Source organism: Hippocampus comes, unplaced genomic scaffold (assembly GCF_001891065.2).
Source record: "Hippocampus comes isolate QL1 unplaced genomic scaffold, H_comes_QL1_v1.1 scaffold174, whole genome shotgun sequence".
NCBI lineage: Eukaryota > Metazoa > Chordata > Actinopteri > Syngnathiformes > Syngnathidae > Hippocampus > Hippocampus comes.
Window position 1 is genome coordinate 8332800 of NW_017805983.1, and position 13569 is coordinate 8346368.

The 13569-nt window shown below is 43.1% G+C and overlaps 1 protein-coding gene across 1 annotated transcript in view; it reads right to left on the minus strand.

The window, feature by feature from the left end:
* LOC109528587 (myelin transcription factor 1-like) overlaps positions 1–12696 on the minus strand; it is a 36456-nt gene extending 23760 nt beyond the window's left edge. The window contains exons 1-3 of the mRNA XM_019891389.1: positions 12627–12696; positions 4996–5102; positions 1065–1119 (exon numbers count right to left, since the gene is read on the minus strand). Coding sequence (XP_019746948.1) covers positions 1065–1119; positions 4996–5102; positions 12627–12663 — 199 coding nt within the window. The 5' untranslated portion in view covers positions 12664–12696. The remainder of the gene's footprint in view (positions 1–1064; positions 1120–4995; positions 5103–12626) is intronic.
* Between the last annotated feature and the right edge of the window lie 873 nt (positions 12697–13569).

Below are 13569 nucleotides of genomic sequence, written 5' to 3' on the forward strand. Positions count from 1 at the left end.
GGGGGGGGACAAATGTGAGCTCGTGTTTCCGAAATCAGTGCTGCTAAAAGAAATTCAGATCAATAAATCACAAATGCATACGAATCCCTTGAGGCTTCCACACACAGGCCCACACACTCCTGAGGGAAACACATGCACACTCTTCAGTTCACATGTATACACACACAGACTGTGTCTGACATAGGCAAGCAATACAACTCAAGTATAAGCAAACAGGAAAAAGCGGGAACGTGACAATCATATGCAGACATCAGCAATTTACAAAAATTGCATTTGAAGTGGTAGAAGTGGGGAAATTCAATTCAAAGCAAAATAGCATTCAAAATGACCCCCCATCCCTCCCAAAAAAACTAAACGCTTTTTTTTCCCTAGGAGCAACTTAAAGTAATCGCTGAGAAAAGACAAATCAAGCAATTGTGCCCATCAGCCCACACATTGCTGTCGGCCGGCTGATGCCATGGATTGAGAGTTGAGCAACAGGATGGGTTCGGAGAAATATTCCATTTTCATTTGGTGCAAATAAGAAAAAAATACAACCCTGGAGAATTGAGCCAGGGCTCCAATGTCTCGTGCATTAATCACAAGTCAAAAATACCCCATATACTGTATCACTTTCTCTGACTTTCATCATTCAGTAGCGATGAATCTGAACTGCAGTGCAGCCACCTTGCTTCTAAGCATCAAATAAGCAGTAAACCTTTTACGCTACTCCCGGGAAGAATGCAATTAAGTGCATTAGATATGGAACTTATGCTACAACCTCTGAGCTGTTGACATGTTAGGTTGGACAACACTGTAAAAAAAAAAATGTTGGGTGAACCCAAAGGGCCCTATTTTGATAGAATGGCGTAAAGATGGGCGCAAATTCTTTTTTGTGCCAGAGCAAGTCTAGTTTACCATGTTTGGGAATTCGGCAGACCGTGTTGCGCCTATTTGGGTGTTCCCCATTTTCATGGGTTGGACATATAATCATTCAGTTTTCACTGTTCAATATGACATGAACATTTCTTTTGTTTTTATGCAAACAGAAATGATTTGAACCAATAAATAGAAATTAAGCTCACCTCTGATTCCCTTGGACCGAGTGCGAGTTCGCTTGTCATCACTTTCTACACTCATCTGAGAAAGGGGGGGGGAAGAGGAGAGTCAATCATTTCTCGATGAATAAAGCAGAAATAATGAGAGAAATAAACAATTCTGTCAATCCTTCCTTGAACTGGGAGGGATTGTGGTACAGGGGGTGGAGTCAAGATATACCAATGTGCCTTCGTACTGTATGAATAGCGAGACAAGTGTGGGCCTTCGGAGTGGGAGCACGAGCTAATTTCAAAATTGCCCCCCTTTCCACACCCTCCATTACGACCGCCTGCAATTTGCAGCGGTGAGTGCTGCTGAACATGATTGTGTGTTGTATAGGAGGCAAGAGGCCTTGGCTGCACAGGGGCCACAACCATGAGTGAGAGGAAGCATTGGAAATTACAACTTTGAATATCAGGAGAAAGAAGCAAAAATCACGCAGCCTCTAAAAGCTGCTTTAATAACACTTCTATGAAGGGAAATTGTGTGTGCGTGTGTGCATGTAGGTGTGTGTTTGTGTGTAGGTGTGTGTAGGAGACACCGTGAGCATTGCTTAGTCCTAGCTCGGCTTTTAAGCCACAAAAGAGCAGGTGTTAACCCGGCTCCAGTAAACACACACACACACACACACACACACACACACACACGCACACACACACACACACACACACACACACACACACACAACACACAACACACAACACACACTCTGACAGAGGGCCACACCTCCTTAGTACTGCACTCTAAAGCTATCAGATGCTTTTTCGTCACAATGGACCTTTTAGCTTTGATTACTTGAATTTATTTTATCACGGGTTTAGCCTTTGCTTTTCTCTCCTTATTCCTCGCTCTTCCAAAGTTCCCTACACAGCCCACCCTAAGCCTCCTCTTTGCCCAGGCACTTAGCCGCTTTGTGTTCGCTCGAGCGTCAAGCTGGCATCGCCACAGTAGGGATTCGAACACAAGGCCCTGTTTCTCTTCTTAGTTTTCCCCTTTTCCCTCTCTGTTTTTTTTGGCAAAGACCCTTTCCTGCTTACAGAGAAAGAGGGATGAGAAGAAGATGAAGCATACTGTTGTTGCCCATTCATGAGCCTTTCGTGTCAGGCCGGTGGTACAGGTGCAGACAGAAAAAGTCCCTCCCTTCCTGTGTGCGGCCTCCACAGCCTTGGCCTGCGACCGCTTTCTGCCGCTCTCTTAGATCAGGTGCTGTCAGTGCTGAAGTTGTGCAACAAGCCGCAGCTTTGTACACTGCCTGAAGAAAGTAGTCAACTCTTTTAGTCGCCCACTTGCGACGAGGAGCTGAGTGGATAAGAGTGCCGCGTGGAGTGTTGCCGTGAATGTGCGCGTGCTCCCTCACACAAACGGCCCGTTCGGCGTACACACCCAATCAATTTGCAGGGCTTGGTAATGCAGGTGAAAAACAGATGATTTAAATGGTATGAAGATTTAAATGGTAGGTGGACGGATACAGATGTAAACAATGTCCGTGAATTCATTAAATGAGTGCGAAAGAAGGTCTTTGTCTGAAAATGCATGTTTTTCAATGGCACATGTGTGTGTCAATGCACTAAATTGTCATCTACTTTGCCCGCTTTCTTCCAATGGCCCCTGCTCATACTGATCAGTCATCAGGAAAGGGCGCCTACCACTTTCATGTTTGTGTAACCATAGCTACGCACATTTAAATTGGTAAGCACATCCGAGTCCTTCTCTTCTTCCTGTCCCTTTTTCTCAATTCCAGCTCATTAAATTTGTATGTGCACAAAGTCATAGTGAGTGGATCCAAATGCAGCAAGGCAGGCCTTCACCCGATTTTCATAATCTCTTTGAAAGGGGCCGCTACTTAATGTATCTTCAAACTTGTCCTTTTTACCTTGTTGTCTTTTAAGCGAGCCCCCTTGTACTTTGTACTTTCAGAATTATCAAAATCTCATGCATAAAAAAGAGAGTAGGAGGGGAAAAAGGAGAGAGTATTGAATCCAACTGTGAATGGAAATGTGCCACACTCGCAGCATGAACGACTGTATATCATGTGTGACTTCAACAACTGTGAAATGTAATATGTAATGGTGGTGGAGGAAGAAGAATATAAAAGCGCAAGGTGGAATTCAAAGCTCATCCCTACAGGCTGTGTTGTACATTCTCAATTAGTTTTTTTTTTGTTTTTTTTTTGGTGACGCTTTTGGTGTAAGAGGCCTTTGCTCTACACTGTGACAGCCCGATGTAAATGTCATGCTGGGGGCAATGACTTCAGAGAGAAGGTCACCATTCGTCTGCTGGCTCAAATTAATGACTCTTTAATTCATTTTTAGCTTTACAAGAGAGAGAGAGAGAGAGAGAGAGAGAGAGAGAGAGAGAGAGAGAGAGAGAGAGAGAGAGAGAGAGAGAGAGAGAGAGAGAGAGAGAGAGAGAGACGGACGGAGTTAACGGCAACTGCAAGTGGTGACGGAAGACTGACATCACCAAAAATGACCTGCAGGCACCAGCTGCCAATTAGAGGGGTGCTTCACACTTCTCTCCACCGGGCTGACCATGGCAGGCGGCATCCATGTTGGATTGCCATACGGAAAGCCCTTCCACGGTTTCAAAGTAGTCATTCATACAAGACAGAGCAGTTGAGCAGCAGGAGGAGGGGAAAGCACGCCTTTCTCTCGTCATAGAAGAGCAAGAGCAAAAGAGCCTCCACCAAGGCCAAGCTAGCTGTCCTTAACTACCCATTACTAACCTAAGTGGGGTTTCCTAATGGGCCACAGATGCATAATTATGAGGCAGTACAGCTGATTCCACACATCCTCATATTGAAAATTGAAATGAAATAAAAACATAAAATTAAATATGTGTTAAACTGCAGTAATTATAAAAATAAACAACGTTGTAATACTATAAAACTCAACCATATCGGTTTATAGCTAACATTAAACCCAAGTTGGTGGGTTGAAGGAAAAAAAAACTGTTTTGCTCACTTGCCAAGGTCACGCTTTTGGCAAAATTCAAAATATGTAAATAATTAAATCTGAATATGCAGCTGACCCTGATGAGATCTCAGTTTTAACCACAGCATCTTCTCTCCTCCAGTTCTGACAAGTCAGTTCTGTGACAGGTGTCATCGGGAAGAGAAGATTAGCACCTCCCTCCCTTTCTCCTCAGCTCTCCCCCGCCAGCACCAGAAATCAAACCAAATCAATAAACGTCATCTTCTTAGATGAACCTGAGCCGTCATGGGGGGAGCGAAACTACTTTTACTGGGCCCACGGGAGAACAGCCCACCCCCCGTCGCTTCCTCCTCCTTGCCCTTACTACCTCTCCCCACACATCTCTCTTTCATTCTCCCCATCAGCCCCCTCCATCTCTTTGTTGTGCGTCGCCCTCAGTTGTGATGCACGGGGCGAGAAAATAAAAGAGACCAGCTGTTTTGTGCTTGATGAAATTACCTCCAAATGATCACAATTTGGGAGCGTCTGTAAAATTAAGTTGGGAGCTACGCAAGGAATATTCATTTCTGCTGATATCAAGTATGAGCAGCTCAAGGCCATCCTTTTGAGTTCCTTTATATTGTGTTTCAGTATAATGGAGAAAAAAAAAGTGCCGGCGCGAGAAGTTAACTCAGCAGAGGTAAAGCGCTGAGCTTAACTAAACTGAGCTAAGCTGAACCGGGTAAGAGCAGACCGAGCACGGCCGGGGCGGGGCCGAGCGGGACATTTGATGTGCTGTTTGATTATGTTTTCCACCTGCCATCATCTGACCCCCTCCCTCAGCCAAAGCGCACCCTCGCCTTCTTACATTTCATCCTCCCCCCTTTCTTGATGTCCCTGCTGAGTTAGGAAATGCCCAGGAAGCAGAATTAAGTGGTTGGTGGAGTGTGCGGGTAACTCTTAGTGGTGGTGGGTGTTTGCGGTGGGGGTGGGGCTTGTCACTCACCATGATTGGTCGACGGCTCTGCAGTCTCAGGGAGGCCTGACAGCGGCTGCTGGTCCTTTCGCCTCGTGTCCACCGCTGGTTCACCAGCTCGCCATGAAATTCATTTTCTAGTGGGGGGAAGGGGGGGAGACAAGAGACATTTTACATGATCTGTACCAGCGGATGCGCAGTGGTTTGAGGAGGGGTGTGGTCAAAAAATACAAGGTTAAGGGGATGGGTTGATGGTACTCAGGCTTGGAGTACACACTACCCTATCTCTAAGGAACAACACGCACGTACACACACTCACACACGTACATGGTTAAGTGCGCCAGCTGGGGTCTCTGTCAGTCTACTAATAGAATCAATCAAATTTGCGCATTTTTATCGAGCTTTTCAGGGCACGTGTAGAAGAAAATGGGGAAAGGGGGGAGGCGAGGATGCCAGGGATGAATGGTCAGTAAATAATGAGTCATCCATAAATCAAGCTTCTTTTTTTCTACTCCCCCCCTTTTTTTCATTAAGGTAATAGCTCTTCACTTCATTGCCCTGATCACCCAAGAGAAACTTTAAGTCTATTCCAAATCCCCACTAGATTCGTCTTATTTTAACAGATGTTGTCATGGTTTGTTGCAACAGGGAGGTGAGGTGAAGCCAGATGCGCTGAATGAAGATGCACTAATCTACCTTTGTATGTTTAAAAAGACTCAGCTTTGTGACAAAACACAACTGAAAATGGATATTATGGTCAGTCAATCTTATACCTCGCTATGAACACTGTAAAAAACATAACGTGTAATTTGGGGAGCTAATACAGTCATTTAAGTTGGAAAAACTTACTAATTCAGTCTTATTTCTTATTGTGAAATGGAGGAAACACAATTTCCACAGAAGCAAAACTTAAAATATTTAGTCGAATTATCCAACTTGTAAAAAAATTGTGAAGTTTATTGCCTTGTAATTTGGAGTTCACACACTTTTTTTTTTAAAAGAGTGGACTGTTACTTATTGTCCAGTACATGAAGCTGTACTCCAAAGAGAGGGCAAACCAAAAGCAAAGATGAGAAGGACTGAGCGGTCCTGAACCCCAATCGATGCCCTTCCTGCAGCCTCTTACCCCCAAACTTCGCCTCTCATCCCAACTTTGCCCATTACATGCAAAACTCACCAATGCCAAGCCAGCATTCTGCAAAATGCTTGTTTATCAACTTTTACTCCCCCACTCAACATGAAAGTGATGACAACAGCAATACTGTTGGTCTGCATCTCTGTCTCAGCTGTCTCCAGTCATCAACGCGAACATCCATGAAAACACTTCAATCTCCTTTAGGATCCCCGCCCCCCTCCCCCTTTCCTTGAAAGTAAAGTGAAATGAACATTTGTCCTCGACTGTTAGCTGAGAGGCCAAGGAACAGAGAGCACTTACAAAATGCAAAATGTATTAACAGCATTTTAGGACACTTTTTTTTTTTTTTTTGCCTCGGGTAAAAGTCACTGTTCTCTGAGTTGAGTACTGAGCAAATGTTCCTCCTAGAGCGATCTACCGTTGATATCCCTCTATCAAATTCCACATTTAGTCATTAAAAGGCAGCAAAAACAAACAAAAAAATAATAAATTTATATACATATATAACATAGACACATTCTTTGATCCTAAGCTTTTTCTGTGTACCCAAAAAGACTTACAGCTCATTATTTCACTGCAAAACTTGGAGGTGGATGAGACAATTAGTTGCTCACTGGGGTTGGTTTGTTTAATTAGAAGCGAAAGGATGTGAGATTATCTGAGGGACGCTTTAATGCACAGTGAATGGATTAAAAGAAATCTGATCCGACAGAAAACATGCTTTATTTTAAAGCTCGCAATTCCTTTCATTGCGGATTTGCAAATACATCCACTCACAAGACACGTACACTGCATAATCGAATGAAATCCAACACAACAGCTGCATCAAATATTTCTTAACATGATAATAATGCTCATTTTTGTTTGTTTGTTGTGTCATGCTGAGGAGCAGTATTTGTAGTACTTTAGTGTCTTTATCTTTTGACATTGGGGGACAAAATATTCAAAACACTTCAATGATGCAGTGCAGCATTACGCCACAAGGTGCAAAGAAAAATATGTTTGATAGTAAGTCATATTTGTCCACGGTGTCAATCAAAACTGGATATTATTATCTTTGTGAATGCAGAATTTTGTATATTACCTCAAAATAAAAGTTTATGCAAGGGTAATACCATTACTTGCAGCTTACTGTACTGGGACGATGGAGCAAAGAGCCCTAAATCCATAGTTAGATTAAATACCAGAGTGGGCTGACTGTAACGGTATTAAGTGTACACACAAGGCCAAGCCAGCTGTACACTCCTGCTCCCGTAAAGAAGGCTTTAGTCACAATACAATGTGATTAGAGTTGGCAAAGAAGAAAGAGAATCACAAATCAAAAGTTATGGTGGAGGAAAGATAAAAATCACACAGAAAAGAGAGCATAGTCGTTACATCTGAATAATTTTGTTGGTGTTTTTAAGGGGCTCAGTGCAATCTGGAGGTGAGACAGTGTGTAAAGAGAGCCGTTAAAAGGCTGGTATCAGGACAAATGCCTGGTCCCGGCAGTTATGGGACAGAGGCAAAGCGACGGAGGAGAGTAAAGTAACAGCTTTTGGAGAAGCTCCCCTGAGGGCCACCCTGACCTCAGCATCTAAAGAACAACAAATGTGTCACTGCTGCTTATCACATAAAAGCGTGGCACTGCCACTGCACAGTCCTGTGTCACAAGATTGTATGTTTTGCATTCTTGTCGTCAGAATTCATTTTGCTTGAAATTCATTATTTCCAAGCATGTCATTTGAAATGCCTGCTCTCCACTGAAAGCCTGCAGGACCCTGACCTTTGCTTGTACGGCTGAGATTTCTGATAGGCTTTGAATGACGAGGGTGCAATTTGGCCCCAGCTGCTCCTCCAACATGTTTATTACACTCTCTCCTCCGGCACCTGCTGTCCTCGCCACAGTCCATTCAGTCCCTAATAAATTGAAAGGTTTGCCATTAAGGTACCTAAAGACACAGAGGTGAGCTCAAACTGAGCTGCATGCAAGCTCGATAGTCTCCAGTGACAACATCAGGCACCAATAACCTAATTCTGTAATCCTTTGAAACTGGGCTACATTTCATGGGAAAACAAAACAAAACAAAATGTTCATCACATCTGTTAGCAGTGCATCACATCAAAGTCACTTCTAGTGGACCCTACATGCCTTTTTGACACGAGACAGTTTTTCAACAGAATTTGAAAAGGAAGCATCATCGTCTCTACAACATCACATTACACGTTGTAAGACCTGCAGCAACATCGCAAGCTTTGAATGCCTCAATAAAGTTGCTGTACTTTGAAGACAGGACTAAATTGAGTATTACCACTCCCTGCTATAACCTTGACCAAGCTGAGCCATTAGCACAAAATAACGGCAAAACTTTTTTTCTTAAGTATTTTATAGGAAATGGAATCAAATGTGCAGCCGCCTATACAGTGAAAGACACATATAGTGCGCTTCTTCACTGTCATCATCCTCATCATCATCATCATCATCGCTCATCTCTTTCCTCCATCTTAGGACGCAGGTGCATTGACAGACCGAGTTCAGCGCATACATACACAGACACACACACACTCACATTACGTGGCCATGTAAGGAAAGCAAGCAGGAGGGGAGGATTGTGTTTGCGGGGGAAAAAACACAACACAGGTCCACATTACGCACCGCGGGTCGAGAATCCGACAACACGCTCCTTTAAAAAAAAAATCACCACAGAATGTACAGCCCGTGTCCCCAACAGAGATGATTATTTCTGGACTCGACTTTTTCGGGAATGCACGCTATTTAAGACGGCTGACATTTGAAAAGAGCATCGCTTGTTTTTTTTTTTCGCTGCAGAGGATCAAATGGCCAACCGCTCCCTCTTTAAAAACGCTCCATCGTTCCATCCATCCATCTCTCGCATTGCAACCAAAGCGCGGATTTAACAGCAAACTCCGCTCATCAGATTGCACACTTTGCACCACTAACAACACAAATACAGCTAGTATAAAAATATGGCCGGTATATATTCGCTGAGTGGCGGCGTTATAACGTATTGTAAACGGAAGCTAGAGGACAGAGTGGAGGATACATCTCAAGTGCAGGACACCCTTCCATAAAAGAGCACTAGCAGAGGACAAGTACGATTTGTGAAACACACGCACACGCACTCAAACACCGACACGCAGACACACACCGACCACGTTGGCGAAGTATCAACAGCACAAGAAGTGGATAGACGCGCCATAGTTGTAGCGGGTGTCCCGCATACTGTTATTAAAACACACTTAGTTTCCGACCTACAATTTAAATGTGAGGAAGTTCCAATTCAAGCGCGTGAGGAAAAAAAAATAACTGCGAACGATCGACGAACTGATTAATTAAGTATGCAAAAGTATACACGCATTAAAAACACCAAGGTAGTTCATTACCTGGAATCAGTAATATAGCGTCGCTGCCGCCTCCGTGTTCTAATAGTTGGAGATGAAGAAGTTCGCTTGAAACGACAACAACAACATCCGAGTGATAGTCTTAAAAATTATTATTATTATTATTTTTTTTTTTATGTATCCCGGTCCAAACGTCCAGATGTGGTAAGTAATGATGGAGAGGAAGCGAGCGGCCTCGGTCACACGCAGCACCGGCTCACGGCTTCGGATCGAGGCGTGAGGGATGTTACTTGTTTGTAAGCAAAAACATGGCTTCATTTGCCTTTGTCAGCGAGAAAAAAAAAACCCAATATTGACTTACCTTTCCCTCATGAGCCATTGTATCCCCTCCTCCCCTCCACCCCCACCCCCCATTCTCCTCCCTCCGCCCTTTGCCATGACATCACGGAAGCTGTAGTAAAACCTCGAGCATCACATGGGCAGGGCTTGAGGACCACCCCCTATCAGTCTCCGCTAACACACACACACACACACACACACACACACACCTTTCGCTGACTTTCTCCCCCCACTCACTCGCTCCTAAACACATGCATAAACTGAACCAATAAAGCTGCCGATTTCAAACAAGGAAAATTGCATTTCTATCTGATGAACATATTGAAAAGTTTTCCGGCATCCTTAATGGCATCAGTCGGAGCAAGCATCTCCGAGTTAGACATACCAGTCAACTATTGGTGCTGTAGCCATAATTGAAACCTTCTCCTCCCTACGCCTACCTGAAAATGGTACAGTCCAATAATTCATTCAAGGAGTATTTGTTTTCCTTCTACATTCAGCAGTGATGGAGTTACTAACCATTCGCAGAGACATTCCTTATTTCAAATATAATGTCTCAGGTCTCACAGAAGATAGCTCATAGACACGTGTTAACATGCTGGATTCAAGTTTGAAGCAGTGACATCACAGTCACAGATTTGTTGACAGATTCAATGAGAAAAATGCCAACTCCAAGCAGCAAAGAGACCATCTTAAGTCACTTCCAAATGTTGTGCTTTTCTCTCTTTCTTTTTTTTGCTTTGCTGTTTTGAAACCATTAGTGGAAATGACAACCATTCATTACAAGCCATTTGAGAATAGTCGCCACAAATGCCATTCTTTATCTGCCGTCTCCACGCCACGCACGCAGGGAATATTCAAAAAGCCCAACCTTCAGCTTTTAGAAATTCTATTAAATTCTTATCTCCTTGCAGCAGGCTCTTTTTGTGCAATCCCATTGTTATGCATTGGAGCTGAAATCAATCACCGGGCGTGCACGTCGCATCAGTATGATTTCAGACTGTGGCTGCTTGCGTAGGAGAGGGGACTCACACAACAGGGGCGACAATCGAATAAACAAGGCGGGTGGGGGATGATGGTGAGGGGGTTATGAAATATCCCGGGCCTTGATCCAGCTGAGAGGAACAAGGTAGGAGGCCCTGTGCAAAGTTAGGCCCGGTGAGAAAGTGACAACGTCAGGACTGCACATACATAAAAAAGACAGTACCCGCTTTAAAATAGACTTGCTGGTGTAATTGGGCCTGTGGAGGGCTCCAGAGTTTTTGCGTGTGATTATCAGTACCCTGGACAGCTCTCAGAGCAGCACAATCACTTACACAAGTTTATTGTTGAGGCCACAAAGGCTTTTGTCTTTCCTTCATTTGGTGTTTCAATAGGCTTGATGTGCAGATACAACACTATTGGTGGTGCTAATTTCAAAGTCTACTTCATTGTTTCATCTCGTTTCATGATACGTTGACAGCAGCTCAACTCCGGTGTTACACCGTAGATTAAAACATCCATACACTGTAAGAAAAAAGTTAGGTGAACTCAAAATGTCAAAAATTTATAACATTTGAACTGGGCAATTTATTCGACATTTTATGTTTTGCTGTTGTGACAATTGGTTTTCTGGCATTTCACAATAAATAAATAAGAGTTTGCAGAACTGCTGTCCTCTCAACTCAAAGATATAAGGAAAAACAACTCAGCACATTTTGGAGTGAACACCTCGCTAGCTTTGTTTTCCTAACCAACATTGTTTTCATAAATGTCTTTAATTTATATTTTAAAGTTGTTCCATATTAAATTACTGTTGCCCCCAAAAATCCAACTTGTGCTTTTCACATTGTATTAGTATTTCAATTAAAGTTAAATAAAACTTTGGAAGTTAATTGTATTGCATGAATACAGCTATTTAGGAAATAAAAAACATCCACCTGAAGCACAATTTGAAATTAAATGTTGAAGTTTTTAGAACATTGTTTTATTTTAATCAAAATAAAATACATAAACAGAATGAAAAGTATATTTACTTTTACAGTACACATTTTTAAAAAAAGTACAGCAGGTTTAGAATTTTGAATTCCTAATTGAGTATTTTAATCAATGTCATGCCCTTTAATGGTTGCCTGAAGTTGAGTAGCAAGTGTCTTACTAAAAAAAAAAAAAAAAAAAAAACACGACAACTTTAATGTGACATTGCTTTGCGGCAAGTGAATGTCGACTCATAAGATGAGAGCTGTGAGTGCAGATGGCACCGAGGCCTCCTACCACTTTTGAATGAAGTTGTATGGTGGTGATATTGTGCATAAATATTACATAGGGCAGCAGCTGACTGAGTAGTAAGGTTGGGACCCGGGAGGCCCCGAAGGGCTCTCGACAGATGGAACAAGCCGACAGACTAACGCAACAACAACAAAAAAAGTTTGTAATCAGCCTGCAGCTTGGCATTGTCCCCACGGTACCGCGGCCACAAGGTCCCCCTCGGGGGATCAACTCTTTTGTCTGGACACGTAGAGACAAGTAGACCGAGGGAAGTTTATTTGGAAAACTATATGTCTGATTTTGTCATTTGTTGATGCCAAACTTTTTATAGGGGTGTGATGATGCAAAACTGTAATCCCCCAACCACAAGCATGGGTTAAAAATAAATCCATAAACAAATAAATACATAAATAAATAAAACCATCTCACTTGTTTAAAACATTCGGACAAAACATAAAATGATGTGTTCTGTTCACAGGGAAGACTTTACCGAAACCATCAAATAGGGACAACCGCCGTTCAAATTAATGAGTTACTTTTACACACAAAAACTTTGTAAAGTTTGCTGCTAAAGTGAATACAAGTTATTGATACGAACCGAGGAAAGTGCGACACAGCTTCATCTTCGCGGCCATTCCGTCTGTCTGTCGTGTGTGGCGAGCTTCCAGTGCCGCCTCCAACTTTTTACAAGTGCAGCACAAACTTGCTCAAACTTTACTTCAACTTGCCGGGCCGGGGGAGGGGAGACGGGGATTGACAGCTACAGGGAGCCAATAGCGAGGCGCCGGGTTCTCCTACTGCTGGGAGCTGGCCCAAGGCCGAGTAACACCCCCAGCACACCATCATCATCATCACCGTCATCATCACCCCCCCGCCCCACTAAAGTCTCAGCTTTCAACAATAGCCTGCACTGCAACAAAGAGCATCTGCTGTGGCCGACAACTTCTCACAGTCACACTAAGCTCCCTCAGCAATGTGATTTAAAAGCATTAATACACACAACCAGGACTGACATCTCATTTCCTTTCACTTTTTACATCTGATATATGAGCATGTTATACTTAGGGAGAAAAAAAAACCTCTCAAAAGAAGATGACTTCAGTGAAAAGTTGAGGAAAGGGGAGTATACATAATCATATTTGCATCAAGCGCATACTCCACTCTCAAGATCTTTGTATGTAATATAATGGAGTATTAACTTCACATTTTATGTCCATATTGTTTTGTTTATTGTATTAATTTGCAAGTTACACTTTGCCCAGGGTGCCTTGACTCCACTCTTTGGGCCACAAGAAGCACACATATAGCAGATGTACAGCTAATTTGGGTAAGTTAGAGGAACATTTTCACTCTAACTCCCGGGCCGGCCTTTTCACAATGTGTGTGTGTGTGTGTGTGTGTGTGTGTGTGTGGGACAGACAGACAGTTCCTCCCTCCCAATAGCAGATGGTCGGCCAGATAATGAGCTCTCCCATTGCTTGCTCCCATTATCCTCATCCCTCCAAGATGGAATGGGGGATATATCACCATCAACACACAAC